The 24,727-nt window shown below is 43.7% G+C and overlaps 1 protein-coding gene and 1 pseudogene across 5 annotated transcripts in view; one reads left to right on the top strand and one right to left on the bottom strand.

The window, feature by feature from the left end:
• The window catches only part of CARD6 (caspase recruitment domain family member 6), a 64,738-nt gene that overhangs the window by 8,286 nt on the left and 31,725 nt on the right, over window positions 1-24,727 (top strand). The window contains exons 3-5 of one of the 5 annotated variants that reach the window (XM_074386317.1): window positions 4,161-5,540; window positions 11,936-12,101; window positions 13,995-16,459. In XM_074386317.1, coding sequence (XP_074242418.1) covers window positions 4,161-5,540; window positions 11,936-12,101; window positions 13,995-14,022 — 1,574 coding nt within the window. In that variant the 3' untranslated portion in view covers window positions 14,023-16,459. Of the gene's footprint in view, window positions 1-4,160; window positions 7,028-11,935; window positions 12,102-13,994; window positions 16,460-24,727 lie in introns of those variants that run through there. The other 4 variants (XM_074386320.1, XM_074386309.1, XM_074386306.1 and 1 more) reach the window with 4 other exon arrangements.
• Window positions 17,947-19,856, bottom strand: LOC101029546 (ATP-binding cassette sub-family F member 2 pseudogene; annotated as a pseudogene).

The raw sequence follows: 24,727 nt of genomic DNA, 5'->3' as shown, positions 1-24,727 counted from the left end.
AGACTGCTCATCTTTCTTTAATATTTTTTCTCTCTGTTCTTCAGGTTAGATATTTACTTTCCTCTGTCATCTCCAATTTGTTGTTAGCCCATCTAGTAATTTTAAACAAATTCATATATTGTGATTTTTAATTCCAGAATTTCCTGTTTAAAAATACTTTCTATTTTTTTATTTTTTTGGAGAATTCCTATTTAATAATTTATTGTGGACTTATTTAATTTTAATTTTTTTTTTTTTTTGAGGCAGAGTCTTGCTGTGTTGCTTAGGCTGGTATGCAGTGGCACAGTCTTGGTTTACTGCAGCCTCAACCTCCCAGGCTGAGGCTCAAGCCATCCTCTCACCTCAGCCTCTCAAGTAGCTGGGATTATAGGTGCACACCATCATGCCTGGTTAATTTTTGTAGAGACAATGTTTTCATAATGTTGCTTAGTCTGGTCTTGAACTCCTGCACTCAAGATCCTCCTGCCTCAGCCTTCCACAGTTTTGGAATTACAGGCGTGAGCTACCTTGCCTGACCGTAATATTCCTATGTGCTAAATCTAACATCTGGATCGTTTTGGAGTCAGTGTCCATTGAATATGAGTTACAATTCCTGCTTCTTCCTATCTCTATTAGCTTTGGATTGTGTTCTGTCCATTGTGTATAATAGGTCATACAGGCTCTAGATTTTTATATTTCTCCTAAGAGTCTGAATGTTATTTTGGTCTGTTTTTGTCTCCAATTAACCTGACTGTACTCAGATTCAAAATTCGAACTCCTTTTTCATGGGTGGCAGCTGAAATCTCCGTTTATTTCTTTTTACTTTAGCTGAGTTATTTTTATGAATTTTTAATTTATGAAATTGAGATTAGTTTCCTGATATTATTGCTTACTTTTTTCACCTAGCTCTGTGCTTAGTTAGATACATCTCTGTTTTGGGTGTACATCTACTCTGTTGCTTTGATCTGCTACATAGTGACACTGTTACTACCTTGTCGACACACCTGGCTTGGTTCCTGTGGGTATTGATGTTTTTCTTTTTTTTTTTTTTCATTTTATTTATTTATTCTTTTTTTTTTTTTTTTTTTTTTGAGATGGAGTTTCGCTCTTGTTACCCAGGCTGGAGTGCAATGGCGCGATCTTGGCTCACTGAAACCTCCGCCTCCTGGGCTCAGGCAATTCTCCTGCCTCAGCCTCCTGAGTAGCTGGGATTACAGGCATGCGCCACCACGCCCAGCTAATTTTTTGTATTTTTAGTAGAGACGGGGTTTCACCATGTTGACCAGGATGGTCTCGATCTCTCGACCTCGTGATCCACCCGCCTCGGCCTCCCAAAGTGCTGGGATTACAGGCTTGAGCCACCGCGCCCGGCTATTTATTCATTTTTAAAGACGAGGTCTTACCATGTTGGTCAGGCTGGTCTTGAACTCCCGACCTCAGGTGATCCACCCGCCTTGGCCTCCAAAGTGCTTGGATTACAGGCATGAGCCACTGTGCCCAGCCTGGTACTGATGTTTCTTTTTCTTTTTCATTTTTAGAGATGACAGGCTGGAGTTCAGTGGCACAATCTTGGCTCACTGAAACCTCCGCCTCTTGGGTTCAAGCAGTTCTTCTGCCTCAGCCTCCCAAGTAACTGAGACTACAGGCACCCACCACCATGCCCAGCTAATTTTTGTATTTTTAGTAGAGACAAGGTGTCACTATGTTGGCCAGGCTGGGATTATAGGCATGAGCCACCGCACCCAGCCATGGGTACCAATTTCTGTGCTGAAGCAGTAGAGAATTGTTTTCCTACGCAAAATATGAGACAAGAAAAAGCAGAACTTAAAAGCTGTCCTGCAACCTATTCTCTCACTGCTTCCTCTGGGAACTCTTCATTCTGGATTCAACTTCCCCCTTACCTTTTTGCCCCAACACATAGGCCAGTTCAAGTAACTTTGAGACTACCCAAAGACTTTGCGTAGTTACTTTTATTAATTCCTAAAATCCATGCTTTTCTCTTCTGTTCTTTCTTCAAGGGCCTTTTTAAGGGTAGTTTTACATTTTTATGCTAGCTGGCCATCTGTAAGGAGTAGAAAATCCACTCTGATATTCTCTCTCTATTATGTACTATCTCTGTATTTATAAAAAGTAGGTAGGCCAGCCAGGATGGCTCATGCCTATAATCCCAACACTTTAGGAGGCTGAGGCCAGTAGATTAATTGAGCCCAGGAGTTTGAGACCAGCCTGGGCAAAATGGTGAAACTGTGTCTCTACAAAATGAAGAAATGAAAAGGTAGGTGGGTTGGTGGTGTGCACTTGTGGTCCCAACTACTCCAGCAGCTGAGGCAGAAGGATCACCTGAACCCAGGAAATTGAGACTGTATGAGCAGAGATTGTGCCACTGCACTACAGCCTAGGTGACAGAACAAGACCCTGTCTCAAAAACAACAACAAAAGAAGTAGTTAGAAGATACATTGGAAAATGGGAGATCAGGAAAAATTAGGGATAGCACGTAAATTCTGAGAAAAACTTTGAAGGAAATAAAATCTTCAGTTCCTCTAAACTTCAGCAAGAGAGAAATTTAAGAAAGAATCAAGCCGGGCGTGGTGGCTCACGCCTGTAATCCTAGCACTTTGGGAGGCTGAGGTGGGTGGATCACCTGAGGTCAGGAGTTCACAACCAGCCTGGCCAACATAGTGAAATCCCATCTTTTTGAAAAAAAAAAAAAAAAGGAAAGAAAGAACCAGTATCAACCTAGATTACTCCTCATAGATATATATAATTTAATATTAACAAGATTTTTCATTGCTGCATGTAAATGTTAGCACTTTTTTTTTAAAAGGTTAAAAACTTAAATGATCATCCATAGGCAGTTGTTAAATAGTTATCATCTATCCAAACCATGGAGTGTCATGATTTAGCTAAAATGAATTAGGTAGACCAGTACATGTGCTGACTTGAAAGAATTTGCAAGGAATATCCCTTAAGTGAAAAGAGGCTGAAGAATCACTTGTTTAGTATAATATCATTTATGTAAAAAAAAAAAAAAAAAAAAAAAAAGATAGCTTGGACTGGGTGGTGGCTCACACCTGTAATCCCAGCACTTTGGGAGGCTGATGCAGGTGGATTACTTGAGATTGGGCATTCAAGACTAGCCTGGCCAAAATAGTGAAACCCATCTCTGCAAAAATTAACTGGGCATGGTGGCACACGCCTATAATCCCAGCTACTTGGGAGGCTGAGACTGGGAGAATTACTTGAACCCAGGAGGCAGAGGTTACAGTGAGCTGAGATCTTGCCATTGCACTCCAGCCTGGGTGACAGAGTGAGACCACATCTCAAAAAAAAAAAAAAAAAAAATAGCATCTACTAAGTAAAACTATGTATTTCTATATATGCGTGCATACTTATGTGCTTGCATAGAAAAAGGATGGGAAGCAAACATGCTGTAGTATATTGACGTATCCCCTAAAAAGAAGTGGACTTGCCAGGATGGTGAAAGGAGACTTTCACTTTATTTATATTGTTTCAGCTTTTTGCAGTGAAAATGTAGATTAGATGGGGTGTAGTGGCTTATGCCTGTAATCCCAGCACTTTGGGAGTCTGAGGCAGGCTGATCACTTGGGACCAGGAGTTCAAGACCAGCCTGACCAACATGATGAAATCCCATCTCTACTAAAAATACAAAAATTAGCTGGGCATGGTGGCACACACCTGTAGTTCCAGCTACTCAGGAGGCTGAGACATGAGAATAGCTTGAACCCAGGAGGCAGAGGTTGCAGTTAGCTGAGATCACTCCATTGCACTCCAGTCTGGGTGACAGTTTTCTTTCAAACTCTGTCTCAAAGAATAAAAGAATGCAGATTACTTATTTAAAAGTCAGGCTGTGCACAGTGGCTCGTGCCTGTAATCCCAGCATTTGGGGAGATTCGCTTGAGACCGAAAGTTCAGGATCAGCCTGGGCAACATAGCAAGACCCCATCTCTATTAAAAAAAAAAAATAGCCAGCCATGGTGGTGGGTGACTGTAGTCCCAGATACTTGGGAGGCTGAGATGGTAGGATCGCTTGAGCCCAGGGTGATGATCACGGCCCTGCACTCCAGCCTGGGTGACAGTGTGAGACTGTCTCAAAAAAAGAAGTTGATGAGGGAAACTGAGATTCTGAACATGACATTCACTATTATCTTCTCTCCTACAGAAAGAAAAAAGGTGTTTAAAGACGTCCTGTTATGTTTGAACATGGATAGAAGCAGAAAGGTTCTGCCAGATTTTGTTAAACAATTCTCCTTAGATCGAGGAAGTAAGTGGACCCTGGAGAGTCCAGGAGACTTAGCCTGGAATTTCCTGATGAAAATTCAAGCACTAGATGTGACAGCCAGGGATTCAATCCTCAGGCACAAGGTTCTGGATGAAGGTAGCAAGGAGGATTTGCTTGCTGGAGTGGAAAATTTGGAAATTCGAGACACACAACTCATTAATCCCCTTGATGTCATTTGTGCCACCATGCTGTGTTCAGACAGCTCTTTGCAACGTCAAGTTATGTCAAACATGTATCAGTGCCAGTTTGCTCTTCCCCTGCTACTGCCAGATGCAGAAAACAACAAAAGCATCTTAATGCTGGGGGCCATGAAGGACATTGTGAAGAAGGAGTCAGCACCGTTTTCAGGAGGGCCTACAGAGGATTCAGAGAAGTTTCTGACTCTCATGAAGATGCCCGTCATCTCCTTTGTGCGTCTAGGATACTGTAGCTTCTCTAAGTCCAGAATCCTCAACTCACTTCTCAGCCCTGCCCAGCTGAAATCACACAGAATCTTTCTCCATCAAGATTTGCGTCTTTCGGTGCTTCCCCGGCAAATCTCGGATGGCCTGATTGAGATGACGTGGTGTTTTCCTGATGGCGATGATCTAAAGGAAAACCTTAGTGTTTTCCAAAAGCCTGTTGCTCTGGCCAATCTCCGTGGAAATCTAGAAAGCTTTTGGACTCAGTTTGGCTTTTTGATGGAAGTTTCTTCAGCTGTGTTTTTTTTCACTGACTATCTAGGTGAGAAGGAATGGAACTTGCTAATGTTTTTAGGAGAAGCTGCCATTGAAAAATGCTACTTTGTTCTCAATCCCCAAGCCAGGGAGAGTGAAGAGGCTCAGATTTTCCAGAGGATACTGAACTTGAAGCCAGCACAGCTACTGTTTTGGGAGGGGGAAGATGCTGGGGATAGAAGGAAGAACATAGAGGGCCTTCAGGCTGCTCTGCGGGAAGTGATGTTCTCTTCTTCACTCAGATGTGTGTCTGTGGAGGATATGGCCTCCCTGGCCAGGGAGCTTGGGATTCAGGTAGATGAAGACTTTGCAAATACTCAGAGAATTCAAATTTCCTCTGGAGAAAACATGGCTGGAACAACTGAAGGTGAGAGTCAGCAAAGACACAGTCAGCTAAAAAGCTCATCTAAAAGCCAAGCTCTGATGCCAATACAAGAACCTGGGACTCAGTGTGAGCTCAGCCAGAATCCTCAGAATCTTTATGGTACCCCGGTATTCAGGCCTCTTCTAGAGAACTCCTGGCCCTTACCAACCATAGTTGGAGGTAACTTTAACCGTGTTTCCCTGAAAGCCCCCTGGGTTATGGGTTGCCACTTTGGGTCAGAGCAGCGGTCTAAGTGGTTCTGTCCTTTGCCCTTTCAGAATGCAAGGGCCCAGGAAAGAGGTAAAAGTTTTGGTATTCAATCCTTCCATCCACAGAGATTTTATTCAGGTGAAAGATTCATGAAATTTTCCAGAGTTGCTCGGGGACATTACTCAAACAGAACATTTGTGAGACTTCCAAGACCCATTTCTCAGCGGGTACAGGTCTGTCCTGAGAGACCACAAATGATGGGAACCCTTGAAAGATATTGGGCAGTCGTCTCCCAGGTAGGTCACTCTTGTTCCCTGGGTTCACAGCCAGCAAGAGCAGTAGGGAAGCCACAGCCTCAGCAAGCCTGCACTGGGGGAACACAGCTAACTGAAGCAACTGGAAACCCAATGGGAACATCCCATATTGAAAAGCCTCACCCTCAGTCCTTTCAACTAGCAGGAGCCACACAAAAACTAAGACCTGCTTCTCAGCAAGGAGCCCAGAGGAAGACTCAGGGTAGGCCTTCAAATCCAGCTCTCCAAATAGGGTCCCATCCCATGTCCAAGAGCCCTCAGTTCAAATCTGATCAGTCTAACCCATCCCAAGCCAAACACTCCCAGCCTAAACCCTTCCATCCTGTGCCCTCTCAACCTAAACCCTCTCAAGCGAAATCCTCTCAGTCCCAGCCCTCCCAAACTAAATCTTCTCCATGCAAATCCACTCAGTCTAAGCCATGCCAGCCCCAGCCTCCCCAGTCGAAGCCTTCTCAGCCCAGACCCACTCAACCTAAGTCATCCTCAACCAGTCCTTCACAAGCTAAGGCACATCACCCAAAAGCAGGGCCGAGGAGGGGAGGGAAGCATTAAAGTGCTAACTCCAGAGATCTATAAAGCATATCCTTTACCCAGGCCATCCCTATTATATAGTAAGCAGAAGAGTTGCCATGAAGGTAAGACTGCTGTCATTAGCATGTCAAACAGAAAGATATGCATGACCAAACTGGATATCTTTAAGATATTTGTAAGAGTTATATTCTTAACCAAGAAGAAAAATATGAAAATAAGACTAGAATCAAGCAGTAGATAATTGAATCCAATCTTGAGTATTATTAGATAATATATAACTTGCACCCAGGGAATGGGGGGTCTATTAGAGCCCCACTTGGAGAAGAATGGAATTAGGGTCTCTAATTGCAAAGTGACTATAAAATAAGACTCAAGTTGCTCTGTGTCTGAAAAAGTATCTTAGCTGTTGGCTGCTCCAGGGGTGTCTTTGTCAAAAGTTTCTGGTTCAATATCAGCCACTGAGCAGATAGATAGCCCTGCTTATTTGGTGTGGTTAAATCAACTAGCTTCTGCTAATAGCCCAATTTGCTTGGATGGTAAAACTCTCTCATTTGACCCTTATAGGTAGAAATAATGAACTAACAACCAATAAAATTAATTATTTTGCATTAACTTTGGGAAAGATCAATGTTTGTTTCATATTTGATATGGTTTGGCTCTGTCTCCACCCAGATCTTATCTTGAATTGTAATCCCCATGTGTTGAGGGAAGGATTGGATTATGGAGGCAGTATTCCCCATGCTGTTCTTGTGATAGTGAGTGAGTTCTCACTAGACATGATTTTTTTTTTTTTTTTTTTTTTTTTTTTTTGGAGAAAGAATCTCATTCTGTCATCCAGGCTAGAGTGCAGGGGTGTGATCTTGGTTTACTCCAACTTCTGCCTCTCAGGTTCAAGCAATTTTCCTGTGTCAGCCTTCTGAGTAGCTGGTATTACCAGCATCTGCCACCATGCCTAGCTAATTTTTGTATTTTTAGTAGAGATGTGGTTTCACCATGTTGGCCAGGCTGGTCTCAGACCCCTGCCCTTAAGTGATCCGCCTGCCTTGGCCTCCCATACTGCTGGGATTACAGGCATGAGCCACCAGGTCCAGCCGAGATCTGATGGTTTAAAAGTGTGGCACTTACCCCCTTGTTCTCTCTGCCTTCTGTCACCATGTAAGACGTACCTTGCTTCCTCTTCACCTTCTGTACTGATTGCAAGCTTCCTGAGGCCTCCCAAGCCATGCAGAACTGTGAATCAATAACCTCTTTCCTTTATAAATTACCCAGTCTCAGGTAGTTCTTAATAGCAGTGTGAAAACAGACTAATACAATATTTTAAATATTTGTATTAGTTAAGAAAATTTGACTTATTAGAGGATCAAATTTAAAATGTTATTATTGAGATTTCAATTTTAGAGTTGTAATTTTTTTTTTTTTTTTTAGACAGAGTCTCACTCTGTCACCAGGCTGGAGTGCAGTGGCACAATCTCGGCTCACTGCAACCTCTGCTCCAACTTCCTAGTTCAAGCAATTCTCTTGCCTCAGCCTCCCAAATAGCTGGGATTACAAGCTTGCACCACCACACCCAGCTAATTTTTGTATTTTTAGTAGAGACAAGGTTTCACTATTTTGGCCAGGATGGTCTTGATCTCCTGACCTTGTGATCCACCCGCCTCCACCTCCCAAAGTGCTGAGATTACAGCCATGAACCACTGCATCTGGCCCCCAGAGTTGTGATTTTTTTAAGTTAAAAGATAAGTTTACAGGGCCAGGCGCAGTGGCTCAAGCCTGTAATCCCAGCACTTTGGGAGGCCGAGGCGGGTGGATCATGAGGTCGAGAGATCGAGACCATCCTGGTCAACATGGTGAAACCCCGTCTCTACTAAAAATACAAAAAACTAGCTGGCCATGGTGGCGCGTGCCTGTAATCCCAGCTACTCAGGAGGCTGAGGCAGGAGAATTGCCTGAGCCCAGGAGGCGGAGGTTGCGGTGAGCTGAGATCGCGCCATTGCACTCCAGCCTGGGTAACAAGAGCGAAACTCCATCTCAAAAAAAAAAAAAAAAAAGATAAGTTTACAGAAAACATCAAAATGTTAAAGATAACTTAAGATTAACGGAATTTATACTTTTATTAGATTTATATTATTCTAAGCATGTGGATAAATTCTGCTTGTTGGGGCATTAAGGAAAACTAGTGCATTAAATTTAAAATATTTAAGTGACATTTAGTTAACTAGGTTTGTAAATGACACCAAATATGAATAAAAGGTCATTTTAGAAGTAGGTGTTAAAATTCACTAGATTTAGAATAAAATAATAAAGTTTATAAACTGAACTTAATAGCCTCAATTTTTGAATTGGTAACTTTAGTAAAATTAATATTAATTTAAAGCACTATAGTAGTCCCCAAATAGTTTTTTATGTGTAAAAATAGTACATTCAAGTACATCAAAAAAGAAAAAGTAATACTGACAAATGAATGAGAGCTGGTCTTTGAAAGGGAATAATTAATCCTTGAGAACGTTTTCATATCACAATAGATATCTTTCCTTTGTGCATGTACTAAAGAATCAATATTGAGTGTTTCCAGGCTTTTTTTTTTTGAGACACAGTCTGACTCCATCACCTAGGCTTGGAGTGCAGTGGTGCAATCTCAGCTCACTACAACCTCTGCTTCCCAGGTTGAAACGATTCTCCTGCCTCATCCTCCTGAGTAGCTGGGACTGGAGGCATGCACCACCATGCCCAGCTAATTTTTGTGTTTTTCAGTAGAGACGGTGTGTCACCACATTGGCCAAGCTGGTCTTGAACTCCTGACCTCAAGTGATCTGCCTGCCTTGGCCTCCTAGAGTGCTGGGATTACAGGTCTGAGCCACTGTGCCTGGCCCTAATGGAAGTATTTCTAAAGGGCTAACCAACATATAGGAAAATAAAATGCAAAGGAGAGTGCAGTACCCTGGATGTAGTAAAAGCACTCAAGAGAGGAGAAGAAAGTACCTTTCCCAATCAGAAGAGCTGTACAGGAAGGGTCTTGGGTCTAGTTGGTTGAGGAATACAGCAGACTACAGTGAGTGACCTGCAGGAAATAAATCTCTTCTCCCTACCTCTGGTCTGCTGCTAGCACAACCCCTTGGCCAAACCCAATTAGAAGCCAGAGGGTAAGGTGGGTAGCCCATCCGGGCAGCCCATATAGTACTACATGGGTTTTTAGGATTTAGAGCAGAATGGACAGTGGATTTGCAGGAGCAAGCAGAAGATATCCAGCAGATTCCTTCCTTTCCATCCCATTCTTCTTTCCTTTTCTTTTTTTTCTTTCTTCCTTCTCTCACATTATTTATTGAGCATCTATTATATGCAAAGTATTGTACTAGGAACTGAGAAGACATGGAAACAGAACGAGAAATCACACTGTAGTGACATCCTATAAATATCTGTGTTCCCTCTTTATTATAAAACTATTTCATACAAGCTCATTATAGATAGTTTTGAAAATGCAGAAGTAAATAAGGCCAGGCGTGGCTGCTCACACCTGTAATCCCAGCACTTTGGAAGGCCGAGGTGGGGCAATCGCTTGAGCCCAGGCATTCAACAGCTTGAGCAACATAGTGAGACCCTGTCTCCACAGAAAAAAACCAAAAAGCCAGACATGGTGGAATGCCCCTGTGGGCCCAGCTACTCCACAGCCTGAGCCCAGGAGGTCTAGGCTGCAGTGAGCTGTGACTGTGCCACTGCACTTCAGCTTGAAAAAAAAGAGTATAAAAATAACCTGTAGGGTTTTTTTTTTTTTTTTTTTTTTTTTTTTTTTAGTAGAGACGGGGTTTCACCATGTTGACGAGGATGGTCTCGATCTCTTGACCTCGTGATCCACCCTCCTCGGCCTCCCAAAGTGCTGGGATTATAGGCTTGAGCCACCGTGCCCGGCCTTGTTTTTTTTTTTTTTATTTTGTTTTTGAGATGGGATCTCACTCTGTTGCAGAGGCTGCAGTGCAGTGTGCAATGGCACAATCTCACAGCAACCTCCACTTCCCAGTTTCAAGCAATTCTTCCACCTCAGCCTACTGAGTAGCTGGGATTACAGGCACCTGCCATCATACCTGGCTAATTTTTATATTTTAAGTAGAGACGGGGTTTCACCGTGTTGGCCAGGCTGGTCTTGAACTCCTGACTTCAGGTGATCCACCCACCTTGGCCTCCCAGAGTGCTGGAATTATAGGCGTGAGCCACTATGCCCGACCAACCTGTAGTCTTATAATGAAGAGTAACTAGCAATGTAGTCCCATTACTCATGAATAACATTTTCATGCACTCTCTCTCTCTCTCTCTCTGTCTCTCTCTCTCTCTCTCTCTCTCTCTCTCTCTCTATATATATATATATATGTGTGTGTAAGTAAATATATATATGTACATATATATTTACAGGTAACCAATTACATTTTTGAATTTGTACCAGGGTTGAATGTGTCACAGTCAAACATAGTGTTAGGAGCAGGCAGTATAGATAGTATGAAGTGTTGTTTTTTTCGGATGTATTAAGAAAATCTGGATTCAGCACATGAAATACATTTTAAGAGCATCATTGAGCATAAGGCACAAGTCCAATTATATTCAATCAAACATGGAAAAACTCAAAAGTTGTTTATAAGCCGGCATGGTGGTTCACGCCTGTAATCCCAGCACTGTGAGAGGCTGAGGCAGGCAGATCACCTGAGGTCTGGAGTTCAAGATCAGCCTGGCCAACATGGTGAAACTCCGTCTCTACTAAAACTACAAAAATCAGCTTGGCACTGTTGCTGTAGCCTGTAATCCCAGGTACTCAGGAGGCTGAGGCAGGAGAATTGCTTGAACTCAGGAGGCAGAGGTTGCAGTGAACCGAGATTGCACTACTACACTCCAGCTCTGGGGCCACAGAGCAAGACTATGCCTCAGTCAGGCACGGTGGCTCATGCCTGTAATCCCAGGATGCTGGGAGGCCAAGGCGGGTGGATCACAAGGTCAGGAGTTGGAGACCAGCCTGGCCAACATGGTGAAACCCCGTCACTACTAAAAATACAAAATTAGCAGGGTGTGGCTGCACATACCTGTAGTCCCAGCTACTCAGGAAGCTGAGGCAGGAGAAGTGCTTGTACCCAGGAGGCAGAGGTTGCAGTGAGCCGAGACTGTGACACTGCACTACAGCCTGGGAGACACAGGGAGACTCCGTCTCAAAAAAAAAAAGACTTCACCTCAAAACAAAAAAAAAAACTTGTTTATATATGTATTTTTTTTTTTTAAAGATGGGGTTTCACCATGTTGGTCAGGCTGGTCTTGAACTCCTGACTTCAGGTGATCCGCCTGCCTTGGCCTCCAAAGTGCTTGGATTAAGGCGTGAGCCACCACGCCCAGCCATATATGTATTATTTACTACATTGAGAGCATTCAAGTTGGTACTTGACTGTTTTTGTATGCAGATGCTACAGTCTACTCAATGATTTTACCACTTTCAACATCTGAAAATTCTATCTTCTTCTTTTTTTTTTGGTTTTTGTTTGTTTTTTGTAGAGATGAAGTCTCAATATATTGCCCAGGCTGGTTTCAAGCTCGTGGGCTTAAGTGATACTCCTGCCTTGGCCTCGCAAAGTGCTGAGATTAAAAGCATGAGCTATGCTGCCCTGCCTGAAAATTCTGTCTTAAACATCTTAAATCCATTTACATTTTGTACAAGAAAGTAAGTAAAATTTGTCTTTTTAACATTTAAAAAATTGTGTTGTTGAGATACTTGAAAGGCATGTACACCAATGTGATACAAAGACTGGGTGTTTTGGGACAAAGTTGCACATTTAATGAATCAAATTCGCTTCATAAATCTAGGTTTTACCTGTATTCAGGTGATCTCCTGCATTTCCTATGTCTTTGAACTTTTCATAGTCTCTTCTTGTGATTAAGATATAATCAACTTTCCAATGTTTGCTATATAGGATTCACGGAAAAAAGTATTTGGTGGGGAGGATAAACATGATTCTGATTGCCAATGGTTTAGTCTGACTTAATAAGTGAGATGGGATTTTTCCCTTAACCTTGACCTCCTTGGTGGGCAGGAACTGGAGTATCTCATTTCACTCAGCCTGCAGTCCATGGACAGCTAAGTGTTAATAGCTCAGTGAAGGGTCAGGGTGACAGCCTCCTGCACTTGCCTTTTTTTGACAACCTAGTTCTTGTTCGGTGTCCAGGAAGAATCAGGTCACAGGAACTGTTTGAAAGATAATGAATGTGGAAGACTTTATTAAGCAGTAGAAGTGGCTCTCATGAAAGGGGAGCTGGAAAGGGGATGGTGCAGGATGAAGGTGATCTTTCCCTCAAATCCTGCCATCTCTGGCTGGGCTGCCCTCTGAAACCACACCATCTGAAGTTAGCCACATTTATCCGTAGTCTCTGATGCTCAGGTGTTTCTCTGCTCATTGCTCAGCTGCTTGTGTACCCAAGGCTCAGCAGCTTGTATCCCTGAGGCTCAGCCACTTGTGTTGCTCTTTTTTTCCTTTTTTTTTTTTTTTTTTTTTTCTGCCAGCTGGTCTGATTTTTATGGGCACAGGATAGCGGGAGGGGCCGTCAAGGCATGTAAACCAGAGCAACTCCATCTTAAATGGGGCTGGGTAAATGAGGCTGAGACCTACTGGGTTGCATTCCCAGATGGTTAAGGCATTTTAAGTCACAGAATTAGATAGAACGTTGGCACAAGATACAGGTTATAAAGACCTTGCTAATATGACAAGTTGCAGTAAAGAAGCCAACTAAAACCCACCAAAACCAAGATGGCAACAAGAGTAACCTCTGGTTGTCCTCACTGCTACACTCCCACCAGTGCCATGACAGTTTACAAATGCATGGCAATGTGAGGAAGTTACCCTAAGAGGTCTAAAAAAAGGAGGTCTGAATAATATACCTCTTATTTAGCATACAATCAAGAAATACCTGTAAAAATAGGCAACCAGCAGCCCTTGGGACTGCTCTATAGAGTAGCGATTCTTTTATTCTTCTACTTTCTTGATAAACTTGCTTTCACTTACTCTTTGGACTTGCCCTGAATTCTTTCTTGCGCAAGATCCAAGAACTCTCTCTTGAGGTCTGGATCGGGATTCCTTTCCTGTAACAGGGTGGGCTCAAAAGGCAATCATTTGGGCTGAAAAACGGGGCCAGCTGTTTTCACTTAGGGCTCAAGTTCCAGGTTTGAGGGAGGCATTTAGTTAGGAGCCCCACCATTCTGTGTCGTTACGAGAGTCTACTTCAAAGAGTAAAATGCTTTGGCTCTGTTTAAAATTTTTTGGTTTTCAGCTGGGCATAGTGGCTCATGCCTGTAATCCAAGCACTTTGGAGGCCAAGGCGGGTGGATCACCTGAGGTTGGGAGTTCAAGACCAGCCTGACCAACATGGTGAAACCCCATCTTAAAAAAAAAAATTTTTTTTTGTTTTCTTTTGAAATAGAGATGGCTCTCACCATGTTCCCCAGGTTGGTTTATGAACTCCTGGGCTCAGAGAATTCTCCCACTTCAGTCTCTGAAACTGATGGGATTACAAGTGTGAGCCATCACACCTGACTTGACTCTTTTTTAATTATCTCTCTTAGGATGGAAATCATTGACAGAAATTATTAAATCCAATCTAAAGTAAGTAAATTTATTTGGGGTGGGCAAATGAAAAATGTTTTTCCCTTTTGGTAGTGAATCTGCCTTTGCAAAAATTGTAGTAGTAAGGGAAATCTGACATAACTGACTCCATCTTGCCTCTACCAGGCTACATTGCCCCCCTCTCCTTTTTTTTTTTTTTTTTGAGGCAGTCTTGCTCTGTCAGCCAGGCTGGAATGTGATGCTGCAATCTTTGCTCATGCTCACTACAACTTCCGCCTCTAGGGTTCAAGCAATTCTCAGGCCTCAGCCTCCCAAGTAGCTAAGATTACAGGCATGTGACACCAGACCCAGTTACTAATTTTTGTATATTTTGTAGAGATGGGGTTTCGCTACATTGTCCAGGTTGGTCTCAAACTCCTGCTCAGGCAATCCTCCCTTCTTGGCCTCCCAAAGTGCTGGGATTACAGGCGTGAGCCACCACACCTGGCCTACCATTCTATTGTTTAAAAAAACAACCACAAAATGTCTCTATTGCTTTTAGTGAAAGTGCTTCTCAAATTTCAGTGTGCATATGAAATACCAAGAGACCTTGTTAAAATGCAGAATAGGATTCAGTAGGTAGAGAGGAGTGCAGAGCTGAGATTCAGCTGAATGCTCCTGCTGATGCTAGTGGTTCACAACCACTCTTTGAAGAGCAAAGCCCTGATGCAGTGGTCCTCAACCTTGACTGCATATGGGAATCACCCACAGAGCTTTAAAGAATGCTGGTATTAATGCCATTTCTTAGAGTTTGTATGAACAATTAAAAAAAAAAAAAGAATACTGGTATTTGCGTGTCACTCAGAGATTCTGAGTTCTTTGATATGGGCTGTGGGCTTGGTAGCAGAATTTTTTAAAACCTCCCAGGTTATATAATATGTAGACAATATTAAAAGCTCCTCTTACCGGCTGGGCTTGGTGGCTCTCACCTGTAATCCCAGCACTTTGGGGGGCCAAGGTGGGCTGATCACCTAAGGTCAGAAGTTCGAGGCCAGCCTGATCAACAAAACCCTGTTTCTACTAAAAATACAAAAATTAGCCGGGCGTGGTGCTGCACATCTATAATCCCAGCTACTCCAGAGGCTGAGACAGGAGAATTGCTTGAACCCAGAAGGTGGAGGTTGTAGTGAGCCAAGATAGCCACACCACACTCCAGCCTGGGCAACAGAACAAGACCCTTAAAAAAAAAAAAAAAAAAGCTCCTCCTAGCTACAAGGACATCCTTCCTCATATATCTCTAGAGTGTTTGAAATTTTTTCCAAATATTACGTTGCCTTGGATTTTAAGAAAAGGAAGATGAATTAGAAGAATGAGAAAGTAAAGAAAAGAAGGAAACAAGAAAGGGAATGAGGAAGAAGAGAAACGAAGAAAGGAAGGAAAACCATTCCTGGCCACGTAGATACAGCCTTTTTCTTCTCAATCAAATTTCATAAATGTCCATTTCCACACTGCCCACTTGCACCTCAGCCCTTCTCAACCTGGCTTCTGTGTCCTTTTCTTCCTTAAATGTACCGACAGTGACCACATGCAAGGAGACACATCTGTTATTACCTTACTGGTTTTTCTCGCTTATTTGACACAGCTGTCTAATATTTTAGGAGCCCCTAGAAAGTGAAAGCATTGTCTGTTAATTATTTTTCTCTTCACATGAGAATAATAAATTGTAAAATGATTTTGTATTGTCATTAAGCAAAGAACAGTGTTTAATGATACATAGGAACAGATGAAATGTGCAATGCATACACAGAACTCTAGTTAAAAAAAAATCTCTTCATGTCCACGATTGTGATTGTTTTTTACTGTTTATTATTGCTACTGATAACCAAAATGAGTGACCAAGGCAAGGATCTCAGTCAATCAAGTTTCATTAAGTCAGCTTTGTGGTGTGCCTGAGAAAAGTACAAGCTACAGACATATCTGTGGCTGTTTTTGCCAAAGAAGTTTTTGGGAGATTTAGTATTTCTACGTTTATACAGGAGGGGAAAGCATCTAGGAAGAGGGACAGGTAGGTGGTAAGGCAAATGGTTACATTCTTGTGAGACTTTAGCTAGTCCCTAGTAAATCTACACTTTTTATAAGATAAGGTGAATGTCTGAAGTAAAAAAAGGAGTAAAGGAAGAATCCATTATGCAGACACATCTGGGTGAGTGGAGGAATGATTGACCTCATCTTGTCTTTGTTCCGCCTCTGAAAAGATAAGCTTGTAATGAACATTATCAGTGTAGAATCTCAAACAGAATTTAGTTTTAGGAGCCAGATTTAGATCACAGACCGAAAGTTACAAATGGCATGTCCTTGTTTACTGAAGGCCAGGGAAGAATTTACTTATGAATGTTCTGTAGGGACGGTCACTCTGAGTTGCCTGGGGGTTTTTACCTTTCTGCAGGAATCTGGCATAGTGCTAATAACAGCTATTCATTTAGAAGAGAGCATTGCATGACTCAGCCTCCAGGCTTTACTTTCCCTTTGACATAAGGAGTTTGAGTCTCCTGAGATTTTTTATTTTCCTTTATACTGATATTACAGCCTGACAGGATCTTCTTACCTCCTGCCTGAAAAAAACAAATGCGGCGAGAACAGCAGGTTTTGCAGCAAAGAAAGAGTTTAATTATTACAGGGCCAGCCAAGCTTGAGGATGGGAGAAATTTCTCAAATCTACCTCCCCAAGAATTCAGAGGCTGGTGGGTGGGACTGGGATTTTTTGTTTGTTTTTGAGATAGGGTATCACTCTGTCTCCCAGGCTGGAGTGCAGTCATGGCTTGTTCATGGCTCACTGCAGTGAGGCAGTCATGGTGCTATCATGGCTCACTGCAGCCTTGCCCTCCTGGGCTCAAGCTATCCTCCCACCTCAGCCTCCTGAGTAGCTGAAACTACAGGCGTGTGCCACCATACCCAGCTAATTTTTGTATTTTTGTATAAAGATGGGTTTTCACCATGTTTCCCAGGCTGGTCTCAAACTCCTGGGCTCAAACTATCCACCCACGTTGGCCTCCCAAAGTGCTAGGATTACAGATGTGAGCCACCACACCTGGCCAAGGCTAGGGTTTTTAAGGGTACTTTGGTGGACAGGGAGCTGGGGAACTGAAACAATTGATTGGCTGGGGATGAAATCACAGACAATCTAAATTGTTTTCACGCCACTGATTCAGGTCCTGGGCGGGAGTCCCAGGACCAGCTGATGTCTTCTTGGTTTGCCAAAATGCTAAATTGGAAAAATATCGCAACGTCCAGTTTTTTAGGTTTTACAATAATGATGTTATCTATAGGAGTAGTTGGGGAAGTTATAAATATTGCAGCCTCTGGTTACATGACTGGGGCAGTAAGCAACTTGCAGAAAGCAAGCTAGTTAATGGCAGGTCTTTTTTTTTTTTTTTTTTTCGGCTTCCTCTTTCTTTATTGGGCGCTTTGTAGATGCCATGCAGGTCTAAAAGTTACACTGTTAAATAATTAATTAAAAACTGACCAGGACGAAGGTCCTGATCCAGAGCTCCAAACCAGAAGCAAAAAGGAATGGGGACAGTGGGCATTCCTCCAACATCACCAAAACCCAGAAATCAAGGATCCTAAGCTCCTTCGAGGGCCAAATGCAGGCTTGGGCCCTTGGGCTAACCCACAGGTGCCTCTGACTGCATCACACTCAGAGTAAGGTAACCAGCAAGGGGCTGGAGGGAAAAGGCCAGCTGAGTCCAGACATGGACAGAAGTAACTGGAAGGAGGATGGGAAACAGACAGGTACTGTCCAGCTGTAGATAAGAGTGCAGCCAAGGCAGGTCGAGGGGCAGGGGAGAGGCTGGGGGAGCGGTATTGCAGCAATGCAAGGAGTGTAGCCCCAGGGTCCTATCCTGAGTGCTGGTCAGGGTAGCAGCTGTTAGTTCCCAGATGGAGCTCCTGACCTGAGCCCAGGTAGAGGGCTCACATGTTGTGGGTCCTCTTGGTGAGCTGGGGCTCCTCATCCACCAGCTTGGACTTGAGGTGCTCCTTGTAAGCCAGGATGTCTCCAGGCCACTTGGTGATTGTCTGCTTCTCACAGACCCAAATTTCCTGTGTGACCTGCTGAATGAGTCTGAAGTCATGGCTGACCAACATCATACCACCCTCAAACTCACTGATGGTATCTTCCAGGGCGTCGATGGTCTCAATATCCAGGTGATTGGTGAGCTCATCCAGGAAGAGCATGTGGGGGTTCTGCCAGGCCAGCCAGGCCAGCCAGGCCAGACACATTTGGCATTTCTGCCCGACTTACATGTTCTGGATTGAGCTCACCTGTTGTTTCACAGTGAGACCGTATTGCCCAACGACCTTCCTCATTTCTTCCTTCTCCTTGATTGCTGGGTAGCACTTCATCGTGTACTCCAAAGGCGAGAGATCTAAGTCCAGCTGCTCTTCTAAGTGCTGATGGTAATGCCCTATCTTGACATGCGAGTGTTTTCGGATCATGCCACCTGTGGGTAGTGGCTCTCCAGTCAGCAGCTTCAGAAGAGTTGACTTTCCTGCTCCATTGGGCCCTAACAGAGCCACTCGTGTGTCAAGGTCAATTCCAAATTCTAGATTATTGTAGATGCAAGGCCCATCTTTTGTATACTCGAAGCTCACATTTTGCACCATAATGATGGGTGGCCGGATCTTGCCACAGGATGGGAAGTAAAATGACCATGTCTTGTCACTCGCGACCCTCTCTGTCAGTCCTGATGCCATCATTTTCTGTAGTGTCTTTTCCTTGCTATGGTCCTGCCTCGCCGGCTTGGCACTGCCATGGCCAAACCTCACAATGTAGTTCTTCATGTGTGCAATCTGATCTTGCTCCCAGTGAAACCTCTTCATCTGGTTCTCCTCCAGCTCTAGCTGCATCTCCACATACTGGTCATAATTACCCATAAACTACTTCAGTTTCTTGTTGTGCATGTGAGTAATGTTGGTACAGACACCATTCAGAAAATCCTGGGAATGGGAGACAGGGACCGAGATGCGCTTAAAGGTTTTTAGTTCTTCCAGCCACATGCAAGCATCTAGGTCCACGTGGTTGGTGGGCTCATCCAGAAGCAGCATGAAGGGCCGAATAAAGAGGGCTCAGGCAAGGACAACCCTCGTCCTCCAGTCCCCACTGAAGTCTTTCAGCTTCTTGCGCTGCATGGCAGGTGTGAAACCCAGTCCGTGCAAGATCCGCGAGGCCCTCATCTCTGCCTTAGCATCCAGCTCCTCCAGGCATTCATAGAGCTCCGTGAGCTTCTCATACTTCGCATCCTCATGAGCCAGCCGCTCTGCCTGCCTCTCCAGCATGGCCCAGTCTCTGTTGACTTCCATCATACACTGCAAGGGTGTCTTGTCACCAGGGGCATCTCTCGAGTCAGATGGTAGATGTCAATATGCTCAGGGATGGGCACTTCACGTTTCCCAGTAGCAGAATGCAGCATGGACTTTCCAATTCCATTTAAGCCAATGAGGCCATAAGGACGGCCTGAGTTTAGTTCCAGTTTGGTGTCACTGAGCAGCTCTTGACCGTGAAAGGTGAATGACAGGTTGATAATGTGAACATCAGTACTGTTGGAGTGAGAAGCCAGGACGCCAGTGGCAGCTCGAGCAGTAGCTTCATCTCAAAGTCCTCGAGCTCTTTGGTCAGCAAATCCACTTCTGTGGACTCTGCCACTGGTCTCATTTACCTCCTCTGCTACCTGTGGTTCTGTGACAGCATCTCTATTTTCTTCATGTCCTTTTCTGGGTCGCTGTCGAGCTTTGGCAGCCTCCTTCTTTTTGGCTGCCTTCTTCCTGGCCAGGTCGGAGGGCATGATGATGACCCACAGGGGTAGGTTCTGTTCTTTCAGGGAGCTGGGCCTCAGCAGGTCATTTTTTAACTATGCCTTTTTCTTTAGCAAATCTCAGGCCTCTTCCATAATTCTAAACTGTAACCTATTGTTAGTTTTCAGAAATATGGTTGCAATTTTTGAAAACAAAAGGGATCAGTTAAAGGACTCTTATGGCCTCAACACAAGAATGACGAAAAGTGGCGGGCATCGTGGCTCATACCTGTAATCCCAGCACTTTGGGAGGGAGAGGCAGACAGATTGGTTGAGGCCAGGAGTTGGACCAGCCTGGACAACTGGTGAAATCATGTCTCTACCAAAAAATACAAAAATTAGTAGCCAGGTGTGGTGACACATGCCTGTAATCCCAGCTACTTGAGAGGCTGAGGCATGAGAATCACTTGAACCCTGGAGGCGGAGGTTGCAGTGAGTTGACATTGCCCCACTGGGCTCAGCCTGGGTGACAGAGTCAGTCCGTGTCAGAAAACAACAACAAAAAAAAACAAGATAGAATGAAGTCATATATTTATAAGCGGAATAGAAGAAGCTAGAAAGAGAGAGGAAGGGAAAGTGTGAGACAGAATGTCATAATTGGTAGGGCAAGATCTCAGAAGAGGTGGGAGGAATAGAATTGACAGCTTGGTAGAAGAAATGAACTTAGAAGAGGAATGGGAATTTGTGTTTTGACACTGGAAGGAAGAGGAAATGGATGATAGACTTACGAGTGAGTTTGAGGGTCAGGGAGAAGGAAAGGGATGGAGTTGCCCCCTGCAGATCTTTGCTTCTCAGGAAAGTAAGAGGAGAAGTTATTTGCTAAAAATGAATGGGGCAAAGATGAATAATGGCTACTGAACCTTTACTATGCGCCACAGAGGGATTTGCATACAAAATCATGTGTAATCCTTTCAATAGCCCTGTTACAATTCTGCTACACAGATGGGCACATTGATGCTCTACTGGATTCTTCTTTTCTCAGTCTCTAAGCATCTATTCTGAGATTCCTTCTCTATTTCTTCACTTCTTCAGTGATCTCCCTCAGTCCTCTGACTAAATAGTATCTACAAGATTCACCTTTAGATCTACCTTTCCAGTCCTAACTTGTGCTGCAAATTCCACCCAACAGTTTATCTTGCTTTTCCAAAAAAGCTCTTGATAGGAATCTCAAAACTACCATGGACAAAACAGAACTCTTCCTAACCCTGCACCCCAGCCTCCCCACAACCTGTCATAATAAGGCCAAGATTTCAGAAATTATCTTGAAAGGGCTTCTTCCCTTTCCTTTCCTACTCCCTTCAACTCCATCCCAAATCAACAAGAAGTCTTGTCAATTTGATTTCCCTAGTATTTTGAGACCATCTACTTCTCTAATACCTCCAGCATCACCAGTCCAGTCCAAGCCACCAGCTTTTCCTATGTGGACCACTGCATCAGTGTTCTAACTGCCATCCCTGCTTCCACTATTGCCTCCTTGCATCCCATTCTCTGCATTTCAACCAGAGTGAGATATGTGTGTATATATGGGGAAATTTAAAAACATACACATCAAATTAAAAATTAGCCAGGAGTGGTGGCATGTTCCTGTAGTCCCAGCTACGTGGGAGGTTGAGGTGGGAGGGTTGGTTGAGCCTAGGGGTTTGAGGCTGCTGTGAGTTATGATTGCACCACTGCACTCCAGTTAAGGCAACAGTGAGACCCTGTCTTAGAAAAACAAAACAAGTGCCAGGCATGGTGGCTCACGCCTGTAATCCCAGCACTTTGGGAGGCCCAGGCAGCCAGATCACCTGAGGTCAGGAGTTTGAGACCAGCCTGACCAACATGGAGAAACCTTGTCTCTACCAAAAATACTAAAATTAGCCAGGCGTTGTGGCACATGCCTGTTATCCCAGCTACTTGTGAGGCTGAGGCAGGAGAATCACTTGAACCTAGGAGGCAGAGGTTGCAGTGAGCCAAGATCTTGCCATTGCACTCCAGCCTGGCAACAAGAGCAAAAATCTGTCTCAACAAAAAGAAAAACAAAACAGAACAAAACAAAACCAACAACTACTACCGCCACTAAAAACAATAACAAAAACACAAAAACCCCCATACATATAAACAAGAGTAGTATATAAAATTTCTTTATCCTATCACAGCAGCTCCAAAAGTTATCAATAATTTGCCTATCTTGTTTATCTATCTTCCCACTCCCAAATTTTCTTTTCTCTTTTAAGTATTTTAAAGCAAATCCAAGATATATCACTTCAATCATAAATGTTTCCGTAGAAATCTTTAAAAGAAAAGAACTTTAAAAAGTATGGGCACAGTGGCTCACGCCTATAATCTCGGCACTTTGGGAGGCTGAGGTGGGCAGATCATCTGATGCTGGGAATTCAAGAACAGCCTGACCAACAAGGATAAACCCTGTCTCCACTAAAAATACAAAATTAGCGGGCGTGGCGGTGCATGCCTGTAATCCCACCTGCTCAGGAGGGATAATCGCTTGAACCAGGGAGGCAGAGGTTGTGGTGAGCCAAGATTGTGCCATTGAACTTCAGCCTGGGTAACAAGAGTGAAACTCTATCTCAAAAAAAAAAATTTTTTTTTTTTAAAGTAAAACCAGTAGGGAATAATTACACCTAAAAATGATCAATTATTTCTCAATATATGTTTTTGTTATTTAATTATCATTAAATTAAACACATTGCATTTGATTGATAAGCCTCTCTAGCTTTTTTTGTTGTGTTTTGTAAGACTATACTAGTATTCCCATTTTATCCACTTGTTTTTCAAAACTAAAAAAGTTATTTATCTTGTAGAATACTCCACATTCTGTATCCAGCCAATTGATTCCTTGCAGTGTTGTTAAACATGTTCCGTTAACCTCCAAATTTTCTGTAAACTGGTAGGTAGAGCTGGAGGCTTAATTAGACCCAGATTCAATTCCTTTGGCAAGAATATTTCATAGGTTGTGCTGTGCTTTTCCAATTGCATGACATCAGGAAGCACAAGTCGTGTTAATCATGTTAAGATTGATAAATGTGTTCAAGTCAAAATGATTTCTTTTTTTTTCTTTTTTTTTTTTTTTTTTTGAGACGGAGTTTCGCTCTTGTTACCCAGGCTGGAGTGCAATGGCGCGATCTCGGCTCACCGCAACCTCCGCCTCCTGGGTTCAGGCAATTCTCCTGCCTCAGCCTCCTGAGTAGCTGGGATTATAGGCACGCGCCACCATGCCCAGCTAATTTTTTGTATTTTTAGTAGAGACGGGGTTTCACCATGTTGACCAGGATGGTCTCGATCTCTCGACCTCGTGATCCACCCGCCTCGGCCTCCCAAAGTGCTGGGATTACAGGCTTGAGCCACCGCGCCCGGCCCAGTCAAAATGATTTCTAAAAATTTTAAATCTTATCACTTATAAATTCCTTGATTAAAACTACCTAGAGGCAAATAATTACACTTAGAATTAAATCTAATTTCTTCAACTTAATTTGCAAAACACTACATGGGCTGGGTGTAGTGGCTTGTGCCTCTAATGCCAGCATTTTGGGAGGCCGAGGTGGGTGGATGGCTTGAGCCCAAGCATTGGAGACAAGCCTTGGCAATGTGGCGAAACCCTGTCTCTACAGAAGGTAAAAAAAACTGGCTGGGCATAGTTGCATGCACTTGTAGTCCCAGCTAGTCGGGAGGCTGAAGTGGGAGGATCGCTTGAGCTCAGGAGGTCAAGGCTGCTGTGAGTCATGATTACGCCATTGCACTTCAGCCTAGATGACATAGATGACAGAGCAAGACCCTGTCTCAAGAAAATGAAAACCAAAACCAAAACCCCCTACCCAAACCAAAAACAAAGCACTACATGACCTGGACTGAATGTGTCTCCAAGCAGCATCTCATACCACTCATCCCCTTATGCATAAAATCTAGTCACATTGCATTTGTAGTCTTCCCAAAAACAACACTTCCATCTAAAATATTCTGCCGGCCCACTGTGGTGGTGCATGCCTGTAATCCCACCACTATGGGAGGCTGAGGCAGGAGGATCACTTGAGGTCAGGAGTTTGAGACCGGCCTGGCCAACATGGTTAAACCCTGTCTCCACTAAAAATACAAAATTAACCGGACATGGTGGTGCATGCTTGTAATTCCAGCTACTTGGGAGGCTGAGGCAGGAGAATCACTTGAACCTGGGAGGCGGAGGTTGCAGTGAGCAGAGACTGTGCCACTACACTTCAGCCTGGGCGGCAGAGGTCGATTCCGTCTCAAAAAGAAAAAAAAAAATTGGGCCAGGCGCGGTGGCTCAAGCCTGTAATCCTAGCACTTTGGGAGGCCGAGGCGGGTGGATCATGAGGTCAAGGGATCGAGACCATCCTGGTCAACATTGTGAAACACTGTCTCTACTAAAAATACAACAAAATCAGCTGGGCATGGTGGCACGTGCCTGTAATTCCAGCTACTCAGGAGGCTGAGGCAGGAGAATTGCCTGAACCCAGGAGGCGGAGGTTGCGGTGAGCCGAGATCTCGCCATTGCATTCCATCCTGGTCAACAAGGTGAAACCCCGTCTATTTAGTATAGATACAAAAAATTTAGTATAGATACAAAAAATTAGGCTGGGCATGGTGGCGCGTGCCTGTAATCCCAGCTACTCAGGAGGCTGAGACAGGAGAATTGCCTGAACCCAGGAGTTTGCAGTGAACCGAGATCGCGCCACTGCACTCCAGCCTGGGTAACAAGAGCGAAACTCCGTCTCGAAAAAAAAAAAAAGAAAGAGAAAATAAAAATGGGAACAGTCTATAAATTTTCAGATAATCTGGCTCCAAAATTTAGAAAAACATCATTATACTGCCATCTTCTGGATGTTTTGGATACTTACACATTAATGACACCTAAAACCACGCCTGTCCAACTCTCTAATCTTGGGCTG

Source organism: Saimiri boliviensis, chromosome 1 (genome assembly GCF_048565385.1).
Source record: "Saimiri boliviensis isolate mSaiBol1 chromosome 1, mSaiBol1.pri, whole genome shotgun sequence".
NCBI lineage: Eukaryota > Metazoa > Chordata > Mammalia > Primates > Cebidae > Saimiri > Saimiri boliviensis.
Note: the sequence above shows the minus strand (reverse complement) of the source record. Positions and strands in the feature narration are given on the sequence as shown.